Below are 19,705 nucleotides of genomic sequence, written 5' to 3'. Positions count from 1 at the left end.
CTGTTCCTGCAAGGAAAAGGGATGTCCTGGCTGTTCCTGCAAGGAAAAGGGATGTCCTGGGTGTTCCTACAAGGAAAAGGGATGTCCTGGCTGTTCCTGCAAGGAAAAGGGATGTCCTGGGTGTTCCTACAAGGAAAAGGGATGTCCTGGCTGTTCCTACAAGGAAAAGGGATGTCCTGGCTGTTCCTACAGCCAAGGGGTGGAAGGGATGGGGGTCTCTGGCTGCCTGCGGAGCTCAGCACCTCTCTGGCACTCAGGATTCCATCTCTGGCTGATGAGGATGGATGGGGAAGCGGGCAATGGATGCGGCTCCCGGAGGCGCAGCAGCCGCAGGGTGAGCTGTCCCAGTCCCTGTCCCTGTCCCTGTGCTGCCAGGTCCCTGTGCGGAACGTGCCATCCCGGGATGAGCCGGTACCGGGAATGGCCATCCCGGAATGAGCCTGTGCCAGGAATGTGCCGGGAATGTCTCGGGAATTGCCATCCCGGGCAGCGCAGCTCCGCGGTGCTCGGGCTCCCTGCGGTGGCCGACAGCTTCCATCGCCGCCGCCTCGCAGAGATCCGGGAAGCCTTTCAGGGAGATCGCAACAGGGAAATAATCCCAGTCCGCCATAAAAATCGGGACATCGGCAGGAATTCCTCCATGGGAAGGTTGAACCATGGGCAGGGGCTGCCCGGGGGGTTGAGGTGCCCATCCCTGGAGGTGTCCGGGAAGGCCCGGACGTGGCCCCCGCAGCTCTGGGCGGGGGACAGGGTGGGCACGGGGCTCAGGGAGCGCTCGGTGCCGCCGGAGCCCCTTTCCAGCCGGGATAACCCCGGGATTCTGAGCCGGGGCACCTGCCACTTTCCCGCCAAATTACAGTCTCATTTTCATAACCACGCCCGTTTAATTTACATAACGATGCATGTCTTGTTTGCATAACCCCGCCCCTCATTTGCATCGCCACGCCCACCCGCCCGTGCCGCGTCGGGCGCGTTTCCCAGGCAACGGCGCCGCGGGTTCGAGCCCGGCCCCGGCGGCTCCCGCTGTCCCCTCGGTGTCCCTCGGTGTCCCTCGGTGTCCCCTCTCTGTCCCGTCTGTGCCCCCTCGGTGTCACCTCGGTATCCTCTCGGTGTCCCCTCGGTATCCCCTCGGTGTCCCCACTCTGTCCCGTCTGTGTCCCCTCTCTGTCCTCCGTTGTCCCCCCGGTGTCCCCCGGCCATGCTGCGTGACAAGGACGCCGAGGCGGATTTCCAGCGCTTCCTGCGCCGCGTGGACGATGTCAGTGAGTGGCCGGCGGGGACAGCGCGGGGACAGCGCGGGGACAGTGCGGGGACAGCGAGGGCAGGGCAGGAGCGGGGCCGAGGGCGGCGGGACATCGGTGGGAAAGGGGCGAACCCGGCCGTGCCCCTCGCCGCTTCGGTTTGTTCCGTGTTTGCCGGAGGCTCGGAGAGGCTCTTGCCTTTATTTGGGATGCTGAGAGCCGCTTGCTGCTGTGGATTTCATTAATGACGGCAGAACCTGCAGGTTTCTGTCCTGAAAGTGACACGAAATCCACCCTGGGAAAGTTTTTGTTTATTCGAAGTGCCGCTTGCTTCTGTGGATTTCGGTAATGCTGGCAGAAACTGCAGGGGGCTCCTGAAAGTGACACGAAATTCACCCTGGGAAAGTTTTTGTTTATTCAAAGTGCCCAAAGCCACGCTGGAGCATCCTGGTCTATGGGTGGGGTCCCTGCCCATGGGACTGGGTGGGTTTTAGGGTCTTTTCTACCCCAAACCACTCTGAGGTTCTGTGGTTTTACGGTAAAAGCCATCCTGGTCAGCAGTGTCTTCAAAGCAGGTGCCACCTGAACTCCTGGTGCTTCCACGTTGGAAGTCCTGTGTGTATCTGTATTTTATTTGGGTTTTTTCTGTGATTTTTTAGCCAATTTGCTGCAAGGCCTGAAGTCCCCGGACTCGGCTGTGCAGGAAAAAGCCATTGCTGAGACAGAGAAAAGGCTCCGAGAGCAAGGGGCCAGCAGGGAGGAGGAGGAGGAGGAGGAGGAGAGCAGGACCACGGTGAACAGAACACTCATCAACACTTCTGTAAGGGCTTTTCCCCCTGAAATTAAAGCTGGGCTCAGGCCAGGTCTTGTCTCCTTAACGACACAGATGGGCACTTCCCAGCCATGCCGAATTTATCAGATCCTTGCCACCCTTTGTTTAAATGTCAGGCTGGGGATTGCGGGTGCCACGGACATTCCTGGTGCTGCTGTGGCTTCGTGCAGCCCACCCAATGTCCCTGTGCTGTTGTGGCTTTTCCCAAACCAGCTGAGCTCTGTTTCTGTTCTTCCAGGGCACGCCGAGGGTGCAGGCAGCAGATGCAGGTAGGACAGTGCTCCTCTCTAAAACCAAGCTCTAAACCCAGTTCTAGCAGGGATGGAGCTCATGCCAGAGTTAATTCCACCCCTGCCAAAGTCCAAGCTTACTTTTCCTGGTGCCTGTAACCAAACTTCAGTCAGATCAAGGACCACGCTCAAGGTCTCCCCAGCACGGCTGTGTTTCTCACAGGAGGGAGCCTTGTTCTCTTCTGGCTCCTCATCTTTTTACACCTTTTACTGTGAATTTCAAAGCAAACCTGGAGAGGAGCAGGGCAGGTGTGCAGCTCCTCAGGGCTGGCATCATCCTTGTCTGTGACAGCTTGTCAGCCACTTCCACTTTAATTGCTGAAACGGCCCCTCAGTATTTGCTTTTATTAAGAAATGACTCAGAAGTACCCTGGGAATTATTGTTTTTTCCCTATTTAATGAAGTTTGCTCTTTTTTTTCCCCCTGAAATGCCACCAACCCTGCTGGCTGGCAGATGGCTTCCTGGCAGCTCTGGAGCAGGATGCCAAGGAGCGAGCCCAGCGCAGGAGGAGGAACGAGCAGCTGGCAAACGGTGACTGCTGAGAGCAGCCCAGAAATCGCTCCAGAAATCCCTGCCGGGGCTGGGGAGGCTCTGCTGGGCTTGTCCGAGCCCACCAAGGCTCCCCAGCCCCGGGACAGGGTCAGGGCTCCCCAGAGCTCCTGGTTCCCTGCTGACCTCGGGTGGTGGAGCTGGTTTGGGATGGAGGGAGGGGAGGGAACTCTTGTCACCCTCTGGGAGGGGAATGCCTGCAGGGAAATAATGAAATAATGGAAATAATGGCTGGGCTGGAACCCTGGGGCTGGGGGATGAAATAAATTAAATCCTGATGGACACGATTGCTGTTCTCCATGCATTCTGCTGCTCTCAGCCCTGAAGGAGCAGGGCAACGAAGCCTTCAGGGCAGGAGACTTTGCCCTGGCCATCCAGAGGTACTCGGAGGGGCTGGAGAAGCTGAGGGACAAGCAGGAGCTCTACACAAACAGGGCCCAGGTCAGTGGCAGGGCAGGAGCCGCTCCTGGCTGGGTTTTGTGTGGCTGTGCCAGGGTGAAACCCCAAAGCATTGCTCTGTCACACCCCTTGCAGGTGGTGAACCCCTGCTCCTGCAGAGCAAGAGGGGGAAAATCCTTCCAAATCCCAGTTTTAATCAAATACTCTGATTTATTATTATTATTAATAAAAAATTATTTATACTGTATATAATATAATAATTTATATTTGTTTTATATATATATATGATATAATAATAATAAATAACAATTTATTCACCACCCTTTGCATGTGGTGAACCCCTGCTCCTGCAGAGCAAGAGGGGGGAAAATCCCTCCAATTCCCAATTTTAATCAAATACTCTGATTTATTATTATTATTAATTAAAAAATTATTTATACTGTATATAATATAATAATATATATTTGTGTTATATATATATATATGATATAATAATAATAAATAACAATTTATTCACCACCCCTTGCATGTGGTGAACCCCTGCTCCTGCAGAGCAAGAGGGGGAAAATCCTTCCAATTCCCAGTTTTAATCAAATACATTGATTTTTTTTATTACTAATAATAAAATATATTATTTATACTATATATAATATAATAATATGCATTTGTTTTTTGTATATATGTATATATGAGATTTGGTTTTTTATACATATGCATTTATTATATATATATATGCATTTGGTTTTTATATATATATATATATATATATATATATATATATATATATATATATATATATATATATATATATATATATATATATAATAATAATAATAATAATATAATAATAAATAATAAAAAGAATGCTTTTCCAGGAATCACTTCCATAACTGGCGAGTGAAATATTTGCTTTGCAGGCTCTGTTTGCTTTGTGCACTCTGTATGTTTGTGTATATAGAATTCTATCCAATTGATTCTAAATTAGAACATCCAGGGAGATGGCAGGCAAGTTAAGAATGGAAATTACCCTGCAAAATCAATGGCCAGGCCAATCAGCAGCCTGATTTTATTCTTTTTAATTAGCCAGTGTTTGTGCAGCAGCGAGCAGAAGTGGTTTAAAGGATTCCCATTCTTCTGCCTGGACTTTTTTCCTGTTTATTTCAGGCCTACCTGAAGCTCCATGAGTATGAGAAAGCCATCAGTGACTGTGAGTGGGCATTAAAGGTAATTCCACAATTGCCAAGTACAAAAGACCCCTCAAATCAGCATCATTTACAGAAATCCATATTTTTGACTCAAATGAACAGGAAAATAATCACCTTTTGGAAACCCTGCTTTCCACCCTCGCCTCAAGCCTGTGTTTTTTGGTGCCTGGGGGCAATAAATCAGCATAAAAACTTTACCCACCACTAATAAATGGTATAAATACCCCAATCTTTGCTTTGGGCAGCTCTAATAATTAACCAGAACGCTGGGAACAAAATCCTGAAAGGCTGAAATGTTCTAAAGACGTAACTCATACTAATTTCTGGTCTACCTCAGTGCAACAAGAAGTGCCTCAAAGCCTATTTCCTGCTGGGGAAGGCTCACCTGGCCCTGCAGCACTTCCCTGAGGTGAGCTGGCTGGATCTGGGGTTTGCTCTGCTCTGGGGTGACAGGGGAGGCTCTCACGCCCTGCCTCGGTTCCTGTTTCCTGCTGGAGCTCTGGGGTTTTGCTCCGGGGTTTTACTGGAACATTCCCTCGGAGTTTGCAGCAGCGGGCAGAGACAGGGACTGAGAATGTCTGACTTTGAGAGTTTTGACGTCTGTGCCTCCATAAATTTTACTTTTCACATTTATTAAGGCCTGTAGCCCCAGAAAGCTTTGGGGTATCATTGATGTCAGTGATTCCCACTTCCAGCTGGCTCTGAGAGCCCTTTCTGTCCCCTGCAGTCCAGGCAGTGCTACGAGAAGATGCTGCAGATTGATCCCCAGAAGGAAAACCTCTTCAAAGGTGAGAAATGTTCTTTTCATCCTTGTTTTCTGCAGGATTTCCCTGCCACACTTGGTTTCCCTCTGACCTCCTGCCACCATGATATTTTATGAAAAATCCCTTGGCCAGGATTTCTTCTCCTGGGGAGCTGGGAAGCTTCAGCTTCTCCCTGTTCTGCTCCTCTGGGAGGTGATTTGGAGAATTCTTTACCCAGCATGAGAATAGTTTTTAATCAATGGCACATCCCAGCCAGCTGTGTCAGACTCAGGGTTTTATTTTTCATTCCTTTCTGGCTTTCTGATGTCGCCTTTCTTTTTCTTTAGTATAGTTTTAGTAGAGCATTTTCTTAGAATAGAATTGGCTAGGATTAAGAATAGAATAGAATAGAATAGAATAGAATAGAATAGAACAGAACAGAATAGAATAGGATTAAGAATAGAATAGAATAGAATTAATAATAGAATAGAATAGAATATATAATATATTTCTATATAAAATATATATTATACATTATATATTATATATAATATATTTTATATTATATAACATAATAGTAAATAATATGTAATGTAATGTAATAGAATGTAATATAATTAATAGAAATAATATGTTATGTTATGTTATATAATATAATATTATATATTTTATAAATAAATATAACATATACTATATAACAATATAGTATTATATTATATTATATTATATTATATTATATTATATTATATTATATTATATTATATTATATTATATTATATTATATTATATTATATTATATTATATTATATTATATTATATTATATTATATTATATTATATTATATTATATTATATTATATTATATTATATTATATTATATTATATTATATTATATTATATTATATTATATTATATTATATTATATTATATTATATTATATTATATTATATTATATTATATTATATTATATTATATTATATTATATTATATTATATTATATTCAGCCTTCTGAGCACTTAAAGTCGGTTCTCCTCTGTCCCCTCACCCCGGGGACCCTCAAACCCCCAGAGTGTGTGACCGAGGCCAGGCTGGCGGAGCAGAGGCTGCGGGAGGAGCAGGGAGCCCAGCGGGAGCTCCAGGCCGGGAGTGCGGCTGCTGTGGCCATCCAGGAGCTGCTGCAGAGGCTCAGCAGCCCCGGCCACGACATCCCCTACTACACTGGGGCCATCCGGCTGCTGGCAGGAGCTGTCAACACTCGTGAGTGTGCTGCAGAATGTTAATTCTATTAATTGATAACTTTGGGAGGTGTAGCCCCGGGGAGCAGTTTTTAAAGGATCCCAGGAACTGTTCCTGGATTGAAACCCCCAAACTGGCAGTGCTGGCTATTCCAGAGTGGCCACTGGGCGTTTCCAGCATTTTTTAGAATCAGGCTGATGCTGTAGCTGACCTGCTGAGAGTTCTTAGGGATTGGGGTTATATTTGTTTATAAATATTTGTAATTCTCTGTTAAAGAGAATTACACTGAGTTACAAAGCCAATTTTGTGTTTCAGCCTTCCTAAATAATCTTTCACTTGAAACCAACAGCACCAGGCATGAATCAGAGCAATTTTTGTACTTCATTCCTCCTGAATTGCCCCCACTCCCGAGGATGTTTGTGACCTTTTCTGTTAGCGCTGCTCAGGAAGAGCAGGAGCCCGCTGAGCTGTTTGTCTCTGCGCCCGCAGGCACCGGGCAGACGATCTTCAGGACAAACAAAGGCTTCAGTATCCTCAGCGCCGAGGCTGTCAGAGGGTGAGACCTCCGCGCGGGGCACCCCAGCCGGGGAAATGCAATCCTGCTTTCGGGAGACAGAGCCCGCCCTTGAAATGGACGGGAGGAGGATGGATCGCAGATGGAGCATCTGAATGGAGGCGCTTGTACTGCCTGTGACCCGAACAGAGCTCCCTCAGAGCCGGGAGAATCCCTGGTCACTGTTTGTGTCTGCTATTCTTGGGTTATTCTACCCCTGATCACTGTTTGTGTCTGCTATTCCTGGGTTATCCTACCCCTGGTCACTGTTTGTGTCTGCTATTCTGGGTTATCCTACCCTGGTCACTGTTTGTGTCTGCCCTTCTGGGTTATCCTACCCCTGGTCACTGTTTGTGTCTGCCCTTCCTGGGTTATCCTACCCCTGGTCACTGTTTGTGTCTGTCCTTCTGGGTTATCCTACCCCTGGTCACTGTTTGTGTCTGCTATTCCTGGGTTATCCTACCCTGGTCACTGTTTGTGTCTGCCCTTCTGGGTTATCCTACCCCTGGTCACTGTTTGTGTCTGCTATTCCTGGGTTATCCTACCCCTGGTGCTGAGAGCAGCTCTGCAGGAAAAATCTGAGGAGGAAAGAACATCTGAAGGCTCTGGCTGCAGCCCCCGGAGCTGGGCTTGGGCACCCAGGAATGTTTGGGTGTTCCTGGGACTTTTTAGGCTCCCTATTTTAGGCTTTTTAGTTAATCCATATTTGGGGTTTTTTAGTTCATCCATATTTTGGGTGGTGGCTGCAGACAGACTGAAGCACACCCAAATTCCCATTCCCAGGGTGTTTCCCGTGGGCTGAGCCGCCCTCTGCTCTGTTCTCAAGGTGACTTTTCTCCCCCAGGGCCTTCTGTGCAGAGAGCAGAAGCCCTGCTGAGGTGGAGCTCTGCGCTGCCCTGCTCCTCCTGTGGCAAGCTGCCTGTGCTGGCAATGGTAAAGCCTTGGAATCCCCCTCATCCCTGTTAATTAATGCGGGGTTAATTTGGCATTTCTGGGCTGGGGCTGGCGCTGGGCATGGCCACCCCTCTCCCTGCATCCATCCAGGTGTGGTTGGAGCCCAGATTTTGCAGGTCAGGGGAGGTGCTGGGCGCAGCCATCGCTTGGCAGGATGGGATTTGCACTCTGTGAGCATTTCCAATCCACCCAGGGGGTGGGAAGTAAATTCCCTGTGATTTTTGCTGCTCCTAAGATAATACCACTTGCACAATTTTCTCTGGTTTAAGCAGCTACACCTGCAAAAAGCAGAGTTTTACAGAAGAGAAGGCTGAATTTATTTAGAATTATCAATCCACAGTGCTTGGGCAGGTACCTGCCTCTGTTTTTAGGGAATACCCAGGTGGGTGAGAAATGGGCTGGGCTGGGTGGCGAAGTGGAAATGCAGAATATTGTGTTGACTTGTGGGGTTCAGCTGTTTAAATCAAATATTCATGCTGGAAAAAATAAAAGAAATGAAACGAGGCAGCCAGAGAGGGACATTACAGAGACTTTCTGTCCTTCCAGAGGAAAACCAGCGTGTGCTGCTGGCCCAGCCCAGGGTGGGTGCCCAGCTGCCAGAGCTGCTCTCGTGTGGCACAGCCCAGATCCAGAGGGAGACCCTGGCACTGATCTCCCTCTACTCTGAGCACGAGGGGGGCCGGAGGCTGCTGGGCAGGCAGGACCTGAGCAGGTGAGAGCACAGGAAAAGGTCCTGGCAGGGTCAGAGCTGCCAGGGGAAGGGGGCTCAGGGTGCCCTCAGCACTGCACAGCTCCTGAGAGGTGCCTCTGGCCAGCTGGAACAGAGGGCACAGCCTGAGCTGTGCCAAGGGAAATACAGGTTGGACAGCAGGGAAAAGCTTTTACAAAAAGGTGATAAAGTTCTGGAATGTTCTGCCCAGGGAGGTGCTGGAGTCCCCATCCCTGGGTGTGTTTGACACAGCCTGGATGTGGCACTGGCTGCCAGGGTTTGGTTGGGGTGTTGGGGATGGGTTGGACTCGATGGTCTTGGAGGTCTCTTCCAACCTGGGAATTCTGTGATTCTGTGAATTCTGGGAATTTTGGGCATTCCCAGGGATTTTCACCCAGCAGAAGCAACCTGGGCTGGAATCTGAGAATCCCCTCAGTTTATAAACCATGGAGTCCCCATCCCTGGGTGTGTTTGACATCCCTGGATGTGGCACTGGCTGCCAGGGTTTGGTGAAGCTTTGGGGCTGGATTGGATTTGATGGTCTTTGAGGTCTCTTCCAACCTGGTCATTCTGTGAATTCTGTGAATTTTGGGCATTCCCAGGGCCCGGGGAGGTGCTGGAATCCCATCCCTGGGTGTGTTTGACACAGCCTGGATGTGGCTCTGGGTTTGCTGAGGTTCTGTTGGGGCTGCCTTGGACTCCCTGATCTTTGAGGTCTCTCCCAGCCTGGTTCATCTGGGAATTCCTGAGGGGACACAGTGACACTGAGGCTTCTGCCTCTGGCCTGGCAGAAGTGGGAGCTGGGTGTGTGGGGTAGAGCTGCAGGAAGTTTTGGTGTCTGAAAGAAAGGATTTAAAGGAATTCCTGTCATTTGGAGTCCCCTCCTCCAAACCCATGTGGCACTCAGACAGAGCTGGCCCTGGTGCCTCTAAAATCTCCTGGATTGCAGCTGAGAGTCTCTCCTGATCTAAACACTGGGATTTGGGGTTATTTAGTGTTGCCATGGCTCACTGAGTGGGGATTGCATTGCCTTTGTCCCTATCCTGCTGCCTCCTCCCCCTGAGAAATGTCCATTTACTGCTCTGGAGCTACAGTGGGTGCTCACTGCTCATTTTCCTGGGGAGGAAAGCTGAAAGGAATGAGCCACATCTCAGAGGGTGCTAAAAAAGGCAGATTTGACTGTGGCTTCAAATACCAACAGCCTAAAAATTAGAATTTTGATCTTTCATGATTAAACCAAGGCTGACACCAATTTTTGGTTGTTTTTTTAATATCACTTTAACACCAGATGGCTGCAGATTTTGATGGCATTTGTCAAGTGCACTGATGCAAGGGCTGATAGTGCCATGAACATCCTGTCTGACTTAAGCGGGGAGGAAAGGTAATTTATTCCAACTCCTCATTCATTTCTCTGTGCTCTGAGCTGTGTGACATGAGCCAGGGCCAGGCTGTCCTGTCAGCCCCCTCTGCTCTCAGCTCACTGAGGTTGCCATTGCTCTTGTCTTGCTTTTAGCCGTGGTTTTGGACTAAAGCTTTGGTTTTCTATCCCCCAACAGGTTCCAAGCCCAGTGTCGAGCCACCTTTTCCACGGCTGTTTTGCCTTTATTCACCCAGCTGCTGGTAGGGAAGATCTGATTCTTTTATTTCCAGTTTATTTTTGTGTATCCTGAGCAAAGGGATTTTTCCACAAAATACGACTGTGACACCTTGGGCAGCTGGGGCTTGCCAGAGGGGGGCACACACAGAGAAGTGATGTTTGGGGCTGATTCTGCCTGGAAGATAAAGGGAAATCTGCAAACTTTGGGCAGCTGGGGTTTGCCAGAGAGCTCCTGGAGTGCCAGAGAGGTGGCACACACCCCCAGATGTCCCAGATGTGCTGTTTGCTGCTGGTTTGTGTTGATTCTGCCTTGCTGTGTCTGCAGGTGTGTGCCAGGCAGGTGTGTGCCAGGCAGGTGAGTGCCAGGCAGGTGCCCTGGGCAGCCCTGGCCCGTGCCCTGGCCGTGCTGGGCAGGCTCTGTGCAGATGTTGGGCTGAGGGCACAGCTGGCTCAGAGCAGGGAGTGCTGGCAGGCCTGCCTGGAGCTGCTGGTAAGGGAATTCCCAGCCCTGTCTGTCTGTCTGTCTGGGGTTTGGGGGGAGGTCTCAGAGCTGCTCCCCCTCAGCTGTGGCCCTTCTCAGTGGCCCCTTCCTGCTGGGAGCCTTTTCCACAGCCTCAGGTCAAATAAAGTATTTCCCTGTGGGTCTGTGCTCTTCAGCACAGAGAGTTTAAAATTCTAGTTTAAAATTCTTCAGCACAGAAAGTTTAAAATTCTAGTTTGAAATCCTTCAGCACAGAAAGTTTAAGGTTCCAGTGCTCTCACCCCTTGCAGGCGAGGCTGTGCTGTGAGTCCCCAGAGCCTGGCCGAGGGCTCAGGGATCTTTGTGACACCCCACACCTGCCACTTTGGGGGGGCAGCTTTGGGTCCCAGCCCGTGGGTTGGTGTCACAGGGGTCCTCAGCTCTGCCCCTCCCAGAGCTCTTCCTGCTCTGGCAGTGATGTCCCTGTCCTGGGAGTGATGTCCCTGCCCTGGCAGTGATGTCCCTGCTCTGTCCCAGGCTGGGTGCCCTGCTGCCAGCCCCGGGTGCCAGCCCTGTGTGTTTGCCCTGCTGGGGCTGATGATGAACCTGCTGCTCGAGTCCAACAGCACCATCCAGGTAAGCAACACCTGGGAATTAAAAAAATTAATAAATTAAAAAATGTACAGTGTGGCAGTTGTTGTTAAGGGTAGGTGAGGATTTAAGCAGGCTGAAAAGTGAAAAAAGCTGCAGGGTTTTCTCTTCTGCCCCCACCTCCAATGTATAAACAGCCATGAGGAAAAGCCAGTGTGAAGGGCACAAATGATCTTTCCTCGGTGGTATAAATGTTCTGTTGGGAGTCCCTCTCCAGCTGGGCCGTGTTCTGAGCCCTGGTTTCATTCCCAGCTATCCAAAGCTCAGGATGCCATCAGCAATTCCCCAGGCTGCTGCAGAGCTGCTGGCTCCTGCTGTCCCCCGACCTCAGGGCATTCCCTTGGCAACTTCTGCTCCAGCCTCCCAGCCCAGCTGCAGCTCAGCTTCCCCTGACAATTCCCTCAGTTTCCCCTGACTTTTCCCTGAGTATTCCCTGTATTGTTTCCCCTCTGTTCTCCCTGTCTTTCCCCTGGATCCTTCCTCAGTTTCCCCTTGAATTTCCCCCTGAGTTTTCCTCTGACTTTCCCCTGTGTTTTCCCTGTGTATTTTTCCCTGAGTATTCCCTGTGTTATTTCCCCTGACTTTCCCTTGTGTTGTTTCCCCTGAGTCTCCCCTGAGTCTCCCCTGAGTTTCCCCATTTTTTCCCCTGAGTTTCCTCTGAGTTTCCCTCATTTTTCCCCCGAGTTTCCCCATTTCCCCCGAGTTTCCCCTAAGCTTTCCCCATTTCCCCCCTGAGTTTCCCCTGTGTTTTCCCCATTTTCCCCCTGAGTCTCCCCTGAGTTTCCCCATTTCCCCCCTGAGTTTCCCCTGAGTTTTCCTCATTTTCCCCCCGAGTTTCCCCATTTTCCCCCTGAGTTTCCCCTAAGTTTTCCCCATTTCCCCCCTGAGTTTCCCCTGTGTTTTCCCCATTTCCCCCCTGAGTCTCCCCTGTGTTTTCCCCATTTTCCCCCTGAGTTTCCCCTGTGTTTTCCCCATTTTTCCCCTGTTTCTCCCCATTTTCCCCCATTTTCCCCCTGTGTTTTCCAGGACTTTGCTGTGCCCATCAGTGGCAGGTGCCTGGCTCTGCTCAGCCATCAGGATGGAAGGATTGTCACAGTAAGTCACCAACAAAAGCTGGGTTTGGCTCTCCTGAGCTCTTCAGAGCCAACCTCTGCCCTGTGCAGGAGGCTTTGAAGCCTGAAACACCCCCAATAACAATAAAGAAATAATAAACCCCTTTTATATTCATTTTTATACAGTTTGATGCGAGAGGTTTTCAAGGTTCCCTTGAAATCTGCTTAAGAGAAGCTCCTACAATTCTGGGATTTCCTTAATTCCCGTGAATTTCTCCTTCCAGCACTTTAATTACTCCAGTCTTGCCATGCAAGAAACAAACCAATTAATCTGCCTGGGCCAATTAAAGTTTGGTTTTGCTTCTCTCCCTTTGCCCTGGTTCAGAGAGCCACTGGAGTGCTGAGCCGGGTCCTGCCAGCGTCGCCCTCAGCAGTGCAGGAGGTGGTGGCAGCAGGAGTGGTGAAGAAAATGCTCAAAATCTTGAGAGTAAATCCAATTTCCTTTATTTCTGAGCAAATCCACCTCCCCCTGGGTTTGTCCTCCTTTCCCTGGGGGCTGTGTCTGCATCCTGCTCCATTGTAACAGTGCTCCCAGGCTTCATTTTACATTTTTTTAAAATTCTTAATTCTAATTCTTCTTTAATTTTTTCTTTCTTTTTCCATTTAATTTTTTTCCTTTAATTCTTTCTCCTTCTTTTTTTTTTAATTCTCAATTCTAATTAGTCTTTAATTTTTTTTTCTTCAAATTTTCCTGCTCACCCACTGTGCCCAGCAGGTGTTTATGCAGCTCAAGTTAGCCTAGAAAAAAATCTGTGGCACGGGGCTCTTGTCAAGGGGAGTTGATTTGAAAAGGATTGGCTGCAGAGAGCCAGGGAGTGTTGTGTGTTCATTACTGGCAGGAATTAAATGAGATTTCTGTGCTTCTCAGCCCGTGTTCACCCTGGGAGGAACGCCCTGAGTGTGCCCAGGCTCTTCTGGGCACAGAGGGTGAGCTGGGTTTGATCAGTGGGATTTCTCACTGTGGTTTTTGTTCACTGTGGTTTTTGCTCCCTGGGTTTGCTCACTGGGATTTCTCCCTATGATTTCTCCCTGTGATTTCTCACTCTGATTTCTCACTCTGATTTCTCCCTGTGTTTTTTGCTCCCTGTGTTTTTCGCTCCCTGTGGTTTTTGCTCCCTGTGGTTTTTGCTCCCTGTGTTTAACCCCTCAGGCTGGGGGCCAGCTCACTTCCAGCTATGCCATAAAGACCCTTTCAGTCTGCACCAAGAGCAGCAGGAGAGCTCAGGAAGAGCTGCTGAAGGGGGATAAAAGTAAGTGACACTTGTGATTTCCTACTAAATGTCCCCTGATTATCCTATTGATGCAACCCCTGATTTCCAGGGCTTGGGGCTGTCTGTGGTGTCTGGGCAAGAGGAGCTGAGGCAGCTCCTGGCTGCTGACACTGCCAGGAAATGCCCTTGCTCCCCAGCTTTTCCAGGGAAACAGCACCAGAGTCACCGGTGCAGCCAGCAGGGAACAGCTGGAGCAGCTCTGGCTGTGTCTGACACATTTCCCCTCCTGCCAGGGCTCCAGGTGCTGCTGCTGGAGCAGCCCTGGCAGTGTCTGACAGGTTTCCTCTCCTGCCAGGGTTCCAGTGGAGCAGCTCTGGCAGTGTCTGACAGGTTTCCTCTCCTGCCAGGGTTCCAGGTGCTGCTGCTGGAGCAGCCCTGGCAGTGTCTGACAGGTTTCCTCTCCTGCCAGGGTTCCAGTGGAGCAGCTCTGGCAGTGTCTGACAGGTTTCCTCTCCTGCCAGGGCTCCAGGTGCTGCTGCTGGAGCAGCCCTGGCAGTGTCTGACAGGTTTCCTCTCCTGCCAGGGTTCCAGTGGAGCAGCTCTGGCTGTGTCTGACAGGTTTCCCCTCCTGCCAGGGTTCCAGTGGAGCAGCCCTGGCAGTGTCTGACAGGTTTCTCCTCCTGCCAGGGCTCCAGTGGAGCAGCCCTGGCTGTGTCTGACCGATTTTCTCTCCCCCCAGGGTTCCAGGTGCTGCTGGGGCTGCTGCAGTCGGGGGATGAGCTGACAGTGGGCAATGCAGCTTTCTGCCTCAGCCAGTGCCTGCTGCTGCCCGGGGCTGCCTCGGCCCTGCTGGGCTCCAGCGTGGTGCAGCTGCTGCTCCGGCACGCCGGGGGTGATGCTGCCAGGACCTCTGTGCAGCACAACTCTGCCATTGCCCTGGGCAGGCTCTGTGTGGCTGAGCCCAGGTGAGCCCCAGAACTCCCTTTTTTATTTCCCTTCTCTGTTCTTTCCCTTTTCTGTTGTTCTGTTATTATTTCTGGGATATTTTTTATTTCCTTATTCTGTTATCCCTGAGAAAGCAACCAGGGTAAGCCAAATCTAGAGCTGGTAGGTCAATTTAGATAAATACTCCATGAATTTTATTTCCTTCCTCCAGCCAGAGCTCCCCCTTGTGATCTGTCCCCAAATCCCTTTAGGGCTCCTGGGGTGCCAGTTCTGTCCCCACATCTCCCAGGGGCTTTACTGACCTGTGCTGGAAGAAATGATCTGCTAGGAGTCTGTAGATCCCAAATGAGCAGGAGAGGAAATATCAGCCCTGAGATTTGTCTGAAACAGCAGAGATAGAAGGGAAACTCTTTATTTTCTTAGTTTTGTTAATCTGAAATTAACCTATTAGAAGAATGTCATTTATGTGCCTTTCTGAGGGCAATAATAATCTAAAAACTCTATTAAGAGTATCTACATTAACTCTGTATTATTATTATTATTATTATTATTATTATTATTATTATTATTATTATTATTATTATTATTATTATTATTTAGAAACTCTGTTTTATATTGAAGAAGTTATATTTTATACAAATATATAAAATATATAAAATATAAAGTATCGAATATTTTCTATTGAATGTATTGAACTATTTGTAGCATTAAACGCCCCTGAAAGCTTGGGCAGAGCAGTGAGAGCTCAGAACTTTGATTTTTAGTCACCAGGTGTCCCCCTGTTGTCTCTGCAGGCACCTGCATCAGCTGAGGAAGCTCAATGGCCTGGCCATCCTCAACTCCTCCATGAAATATGTGAACAGCAGCTGAACTCCTCAGAACCCCCCAGTGCCCTTCACCTCACTGCCCCCGGGTTTTCTTTGCTTTAATAAAATTAATTCAAAGCACATCAACTTTTCAGTGGCTTTTTGGAGTGGTTTTGGTCCCCCACTGAAGCCAGTGAAACAGAATCAGGAGGAGGGAGTTAATTTATTATCTCAGCTACCAAAACACCCCCTTGCATTAGGCTGCCTTTGCTTTAATAATTGACATAAATTTAATAAATGGCCATAAATACAGCACAGCTTTTTTTGTTGTTGGTTTTGAACACAGGAAACAGAAGAGTTTATTTCATTTCTGTGAAGAATAAACACAGGCCAGCCCAGTTTGAGATGAAAATGGCTCTTCAGGTCCCTCCTTGGCACCTGGGGCTGTCAGTTCTGGGGGGAACCTTTGTCCCCTCAAATTGTCCAGCAGCTTTTTCCAGAGAGAGAGAGCAGCTGGATCAGCTTCCCCTGGTGAGAAACGCCAGTCACTTGTTTTTAAAATTTTAAAAGTTTAATAGCAATAAAATGGTTATAAAAATAGAAATAAAATTAGAGTAATAATAATTTGGACAGTCAGGATTAGGATTATATGAGACAATAAAAACAAAGAGTTCTGGACAGTCCAGCTCCCCTTTTTTGGGGAAAATAAACCCCAAAAAGGCCCCAGGTTAACAGAGGATGAACCCTTAAAAGCAGCAGCCTGTTGCATATTCACACACCTCACACATGGTGCATCAATTCCATTCAGTCACTCTCTAACACAACACATATAATATTCATTTGAATATTTGTGAAAAGCCAATGAGAATATTGTTAAATAATGGAGAATATTGTTGAATAATGGGGAATATTGTTCAATAATGGAAAAAATTGTTGACTAATGGGGAATGTTCTTGAATAATGGGGAATGTTCTTGAATAATGGGGAATATTGTTGAATAATGGAGAATATTGTTGAATAATGGGGAATATTGTTCAATAATGGAAAAAATTGTTGACTAATGGGGAATGTTCTTGAATAATGGAGAATATTGTTGAATACTGGGGAATATTGTTGTTCCCAGCTGTCATTAGGGCCCTTATCTGCCTCTGCTCAGGTGTTCAGTGCCCTCACACAGGCAGGGCAGTGTCAGGATCCTCTCTCAGCCTGGCTGCAGCTTTGTGAGCCTGGCACTGAGAGATTCCTGCTGGGTGCTGCTTGCTGCCTGCAGGGAATGTTTGCAGTTATTTGGGGGCTTTGTGGCTAAAAAAAGGGTGTAGCTGTGGTTGTGCCCGAGAAGGTTTGAGTTCTGTGCTGGTTTCACTGTGGTTTCTGTTCCTCCCTGGGATCCAGGCTGATCCCTGTGGATGTTTTTAATGCCACAAACTGGCAAAAAACCCGGAATTATAGAATAGTTCACTTTAAAAGGACCTACACCATCACCCAGTGCTGCTGCCTGACACTCCAGGGCTGAGCAGAAGTCAAAGTGTGTTCAGGGCATTGTACAAAACCCCCTCTCCAGGGAGCCCTTGCAGTTTTACCCCTTTTTGGCTAAAAAATGCCTCCTAGGAGCCAGCTTGAACTCAGCCCCTCCCTTCCACATCCTCCACATCTCCCTGTGCTCCTGGGGAGCTGCAGGGAGCCAGGAGCTCTCCCCTGAGCCTGCTTTTCTCCAAAGTGGGCTCCCCCAGAGCCCTGAGCCTGGCAGGGGCACTCCAGCTCTGTTCCCCTCCCCTGGGTGCCCCCAAGCCCCTCCACATCCTCCCCAGCCCTCCAGGGATGGTCCCAACCCTTCCCCAGGGCTGCTCTGGTGTTCACAGGAGCATTTTCCACCTTTTGGGTGCAAAGTCCACCTGCCCAGCTCTGTTCTTTTGTTAAAAACAGATTGATTCCAATTGGTGCAGGGTTTTTTTTGCTGGACCAGGTTATTGGTTGGTGTCTGGCCTAAGCTCTTATAAAGTAACCCAACCCTCTGCTGCCCTGCAGAGCAGCACCTGCCCATTGCTGGGAGGCAGCAGGGAGCCCAGGGAGCTGCTGCCAGCTGGGACATTCTGCACTGGGATGGCTCAGGAGATGCAGGAAAAATTCCCCCTCTTTGTCCTGCTGGCAGCTGCCCTGCTGGAACTGTCTGGTGAGTGCTGGGCTTTGTTCTGCTCTGCAGAACTGCTGCTTTTCTGCCTCTGCTCTCGCTGCTTTTCTGTCACCCTGGCTCTGCTCTGGCTGCTGTGCCACCAGCCACAGGTGTGGGGCAGCTCTGGGATGCAGGGGCAGCTCTGGGATGCAGCTCTGGGATGCAGCTCTGGGATGCAGGAGCAGCTCTGGGATGCAGCTCTGGGGTGCAGGAGCAGCTCTGGAATGCAGGAGCAGCTCTGGGATGCAGGAGCAGCTCTGGGATGCAGCTCTGGGGTGCAGGAGCAGCCCTTGGATGCAGGAGCAGCTCTGGGATGCAGGAGCAGCTCTGGGATGCAGGAGCAGCTCTGGGATGCAGCTCTGGGATGCAGGAGCAGCTCTGGGATGCAGCTCTGGGATGCAGGGGCAGCTCTGGGATGCAGCTCTGGGATGCAGGAGCAGCTCTGGGATGCAGCTCTGGGATGCAGGAGCAGCTCTGGGATGCAGCTCTGGGATGCAGGGGCAGCTCTGGGATGCAGCTCTGGGATGCAGGAGCAGCCTCTCCCCATTTGTGCAGCCCAGGGTTTGGGTGCAATGCTCTCACCTGGGGGGTGTGAGTGGCCCCTCACCAGGACACGGCTGGAAATGGGAATGGAAATGGGAAAACTGGGAATTGGAATGGGATTGGGAATGGGGCTGGGAATGGGATTGGGGCTGGGAATGGGACTGGGAATTGGAATAGGATTGGGAATGGGGCTGGGAATGGGAATGGGACCAGGAATGGCAATGGAACTGGGACTGGGGCTGGAACTGGGACTGGGGCTGGGGCTGGGGCTGGCACTGGGGCTGGGCTGGCAGTGCCAGAGCTCCTGTGTGCCCTGGCACAGGCGGTGCTGCTCAGCTCAGCTGTGCTGAGGGGCTGCTGGGGCAGTTCAGGGCTGATTCCCAAGGGCTGTCCTGTGTCCCCAGGTGCCTCCAGGAGTGGCCATGCTGGCACTGGGGCGCTGGCCCTGAGCCCTGCTGGAGCAGCCCAGCCCAGCCCCGAGCCCGTCACCGAGGGGGACTGGGCTGAGGGAACCTTCCAGAGCCCAGGAGCTGCTCCCACCGCTGGAACCAGCCCTGAGCCCGTGTCCCACCCTGGGAGAGCTGCAAACAGAACGGCCCTGCTGCCTGGGAGCCCGGCAGGGGCTGAGCTGCTGCACACAGCAGCCCCCAGAGCCCAGGATGGACTCTCATCTCCTGGGAAGCTCAGCAGCAGATCACAGCCCCCCACAGCCCTGCAGAGAGTACCTGGAGCTGCTCCTGGGGCTGCTCTCAGCCCTGCCAGCCCCAGCTCGGGGCTGCCCCAGCCCTTCCCCAGTGCAGGCACACTCCAGGACTCTGCCCAGCTCACGGCTCTCTCTTCCCCTGCTGCCATCCAGCACAGCCAGGGGCCGAGCCCTAAAACTTCTCTCCTGACCCCAGCGCTCGATTTTCATCCAGTGAGGATGGAAACGGCAGCGTCTGCCTTTCCCCCAGGAGCTGGGATCTCCCTGGGAAGGGCAGGGGAGGGCTGGCTGCCCACGGGAGAGCTGCCCACGGGGAAAGGGCCAACGGGGAAAGGGAGCACAGGGAAAGAGCCCGTGGGAGGAGTGCTGCCCATGGGAATGCTGCCCACGGGCAAAGGGCCCACGGCCACCCACCCCACAGCAGAGGTGGCACCTGCCCGCCTGAGGAGCACTCGGAGCTCGGATGCTGGAGCTGCAACTTCTGCCAGCCCAGCCCAGCCAGCCGCAGGGGAGCTGGGCTCAGTCTATTCCAGAACCACCCAGGCCAGCCCTGCTCAGTTCTCCCCTCTGCAGCAGGAAACCACGGGCAGCGAAGGCAGGAATTCAAGCTCAGCTGTCACAAAGGGCTCAGGACGCCCAGCCCAGCTGCCTGCTCCTCACACCCTCCCTGCAGGCACCATGAGTTCTTCATTCTGGACGGAAGCTCCAGCTCCTGAGGGATCCCTTCCAGCTCCGTTCCAAGCCGGCAGCAGGGATGGACAGCAGCCCCTCTCTTTGCCTCTCAGCTGCACCAAGC

At 50.5% G+C, this 19,705-nt stretch overlaps 1 protein-coding gene across 1 annotated transcript; it reads left to right on the top strand.

Moving 5' to 3' along the window:
• Nucleotides 1–1,198: 1,198 nt before the first annotated feature.
• TTC12 (tetratricopeptide repeat domain 12) lies at nucleotides 1,199–15,557 on the top strand (the record flags this gene model as incomplete). Its single annotated transcript, XM_084221478.1, has 21 exons — nucleotides 1,199–1,262; nucleotides 1,901–2,061; nucleotides 2,312–2,342; nucleotides 2,818–2,895; nucleotides 3,233–3,354; nucleotides 4,477–4,536; nucleotides 4,855–4,926; nucleotides 5,245–5,305; nucleotides 6,328–6,516; nucleotides 6,985–7,051; nucleotides 7,893–7,981; nucleotides 8,549–8,714; nucleotides 10,000–10,092; nucleotides 10,268–10,331; nucleotides 10,649–10,798; nucleotides 11,306–11,404; nucleotides 12,446–12,514; nucleotides 12,857–12,958; nucleotides 13,682–13,781; nucleotides 14,482–14,707; nucleotides 15,482–15,557. The coding sequence occupies 21 exons, from the start codon at nucleotides 1,199–1,201 to the stop codon at nucleotides 15,555–15,557; spliced, it is 2,139 nt and encodes a 712-aa protein (XP_084077604.1).
• Nucleotides 15,558–19,705: the final 4,148 nt, after the last annotated feature.

Source organism: Fringilla coelebs (genome assembly GCF_963513975.1).
Source record: "Fringilla coelebs genome assembly, chromosome: 25".
NCBI classification, from domain to species: domain Eukaryota; kingdom Metazoa; phylum Chordata; class Aves; order Passeriformes; family Fringillidae; genus Fringilla; species Fringilla coelebs.
The sequence above is the reverse complement of the archived record's forward strand: the minus strand, read 5'-3'. Positions and strand labels throughout refer to the sequence as shown.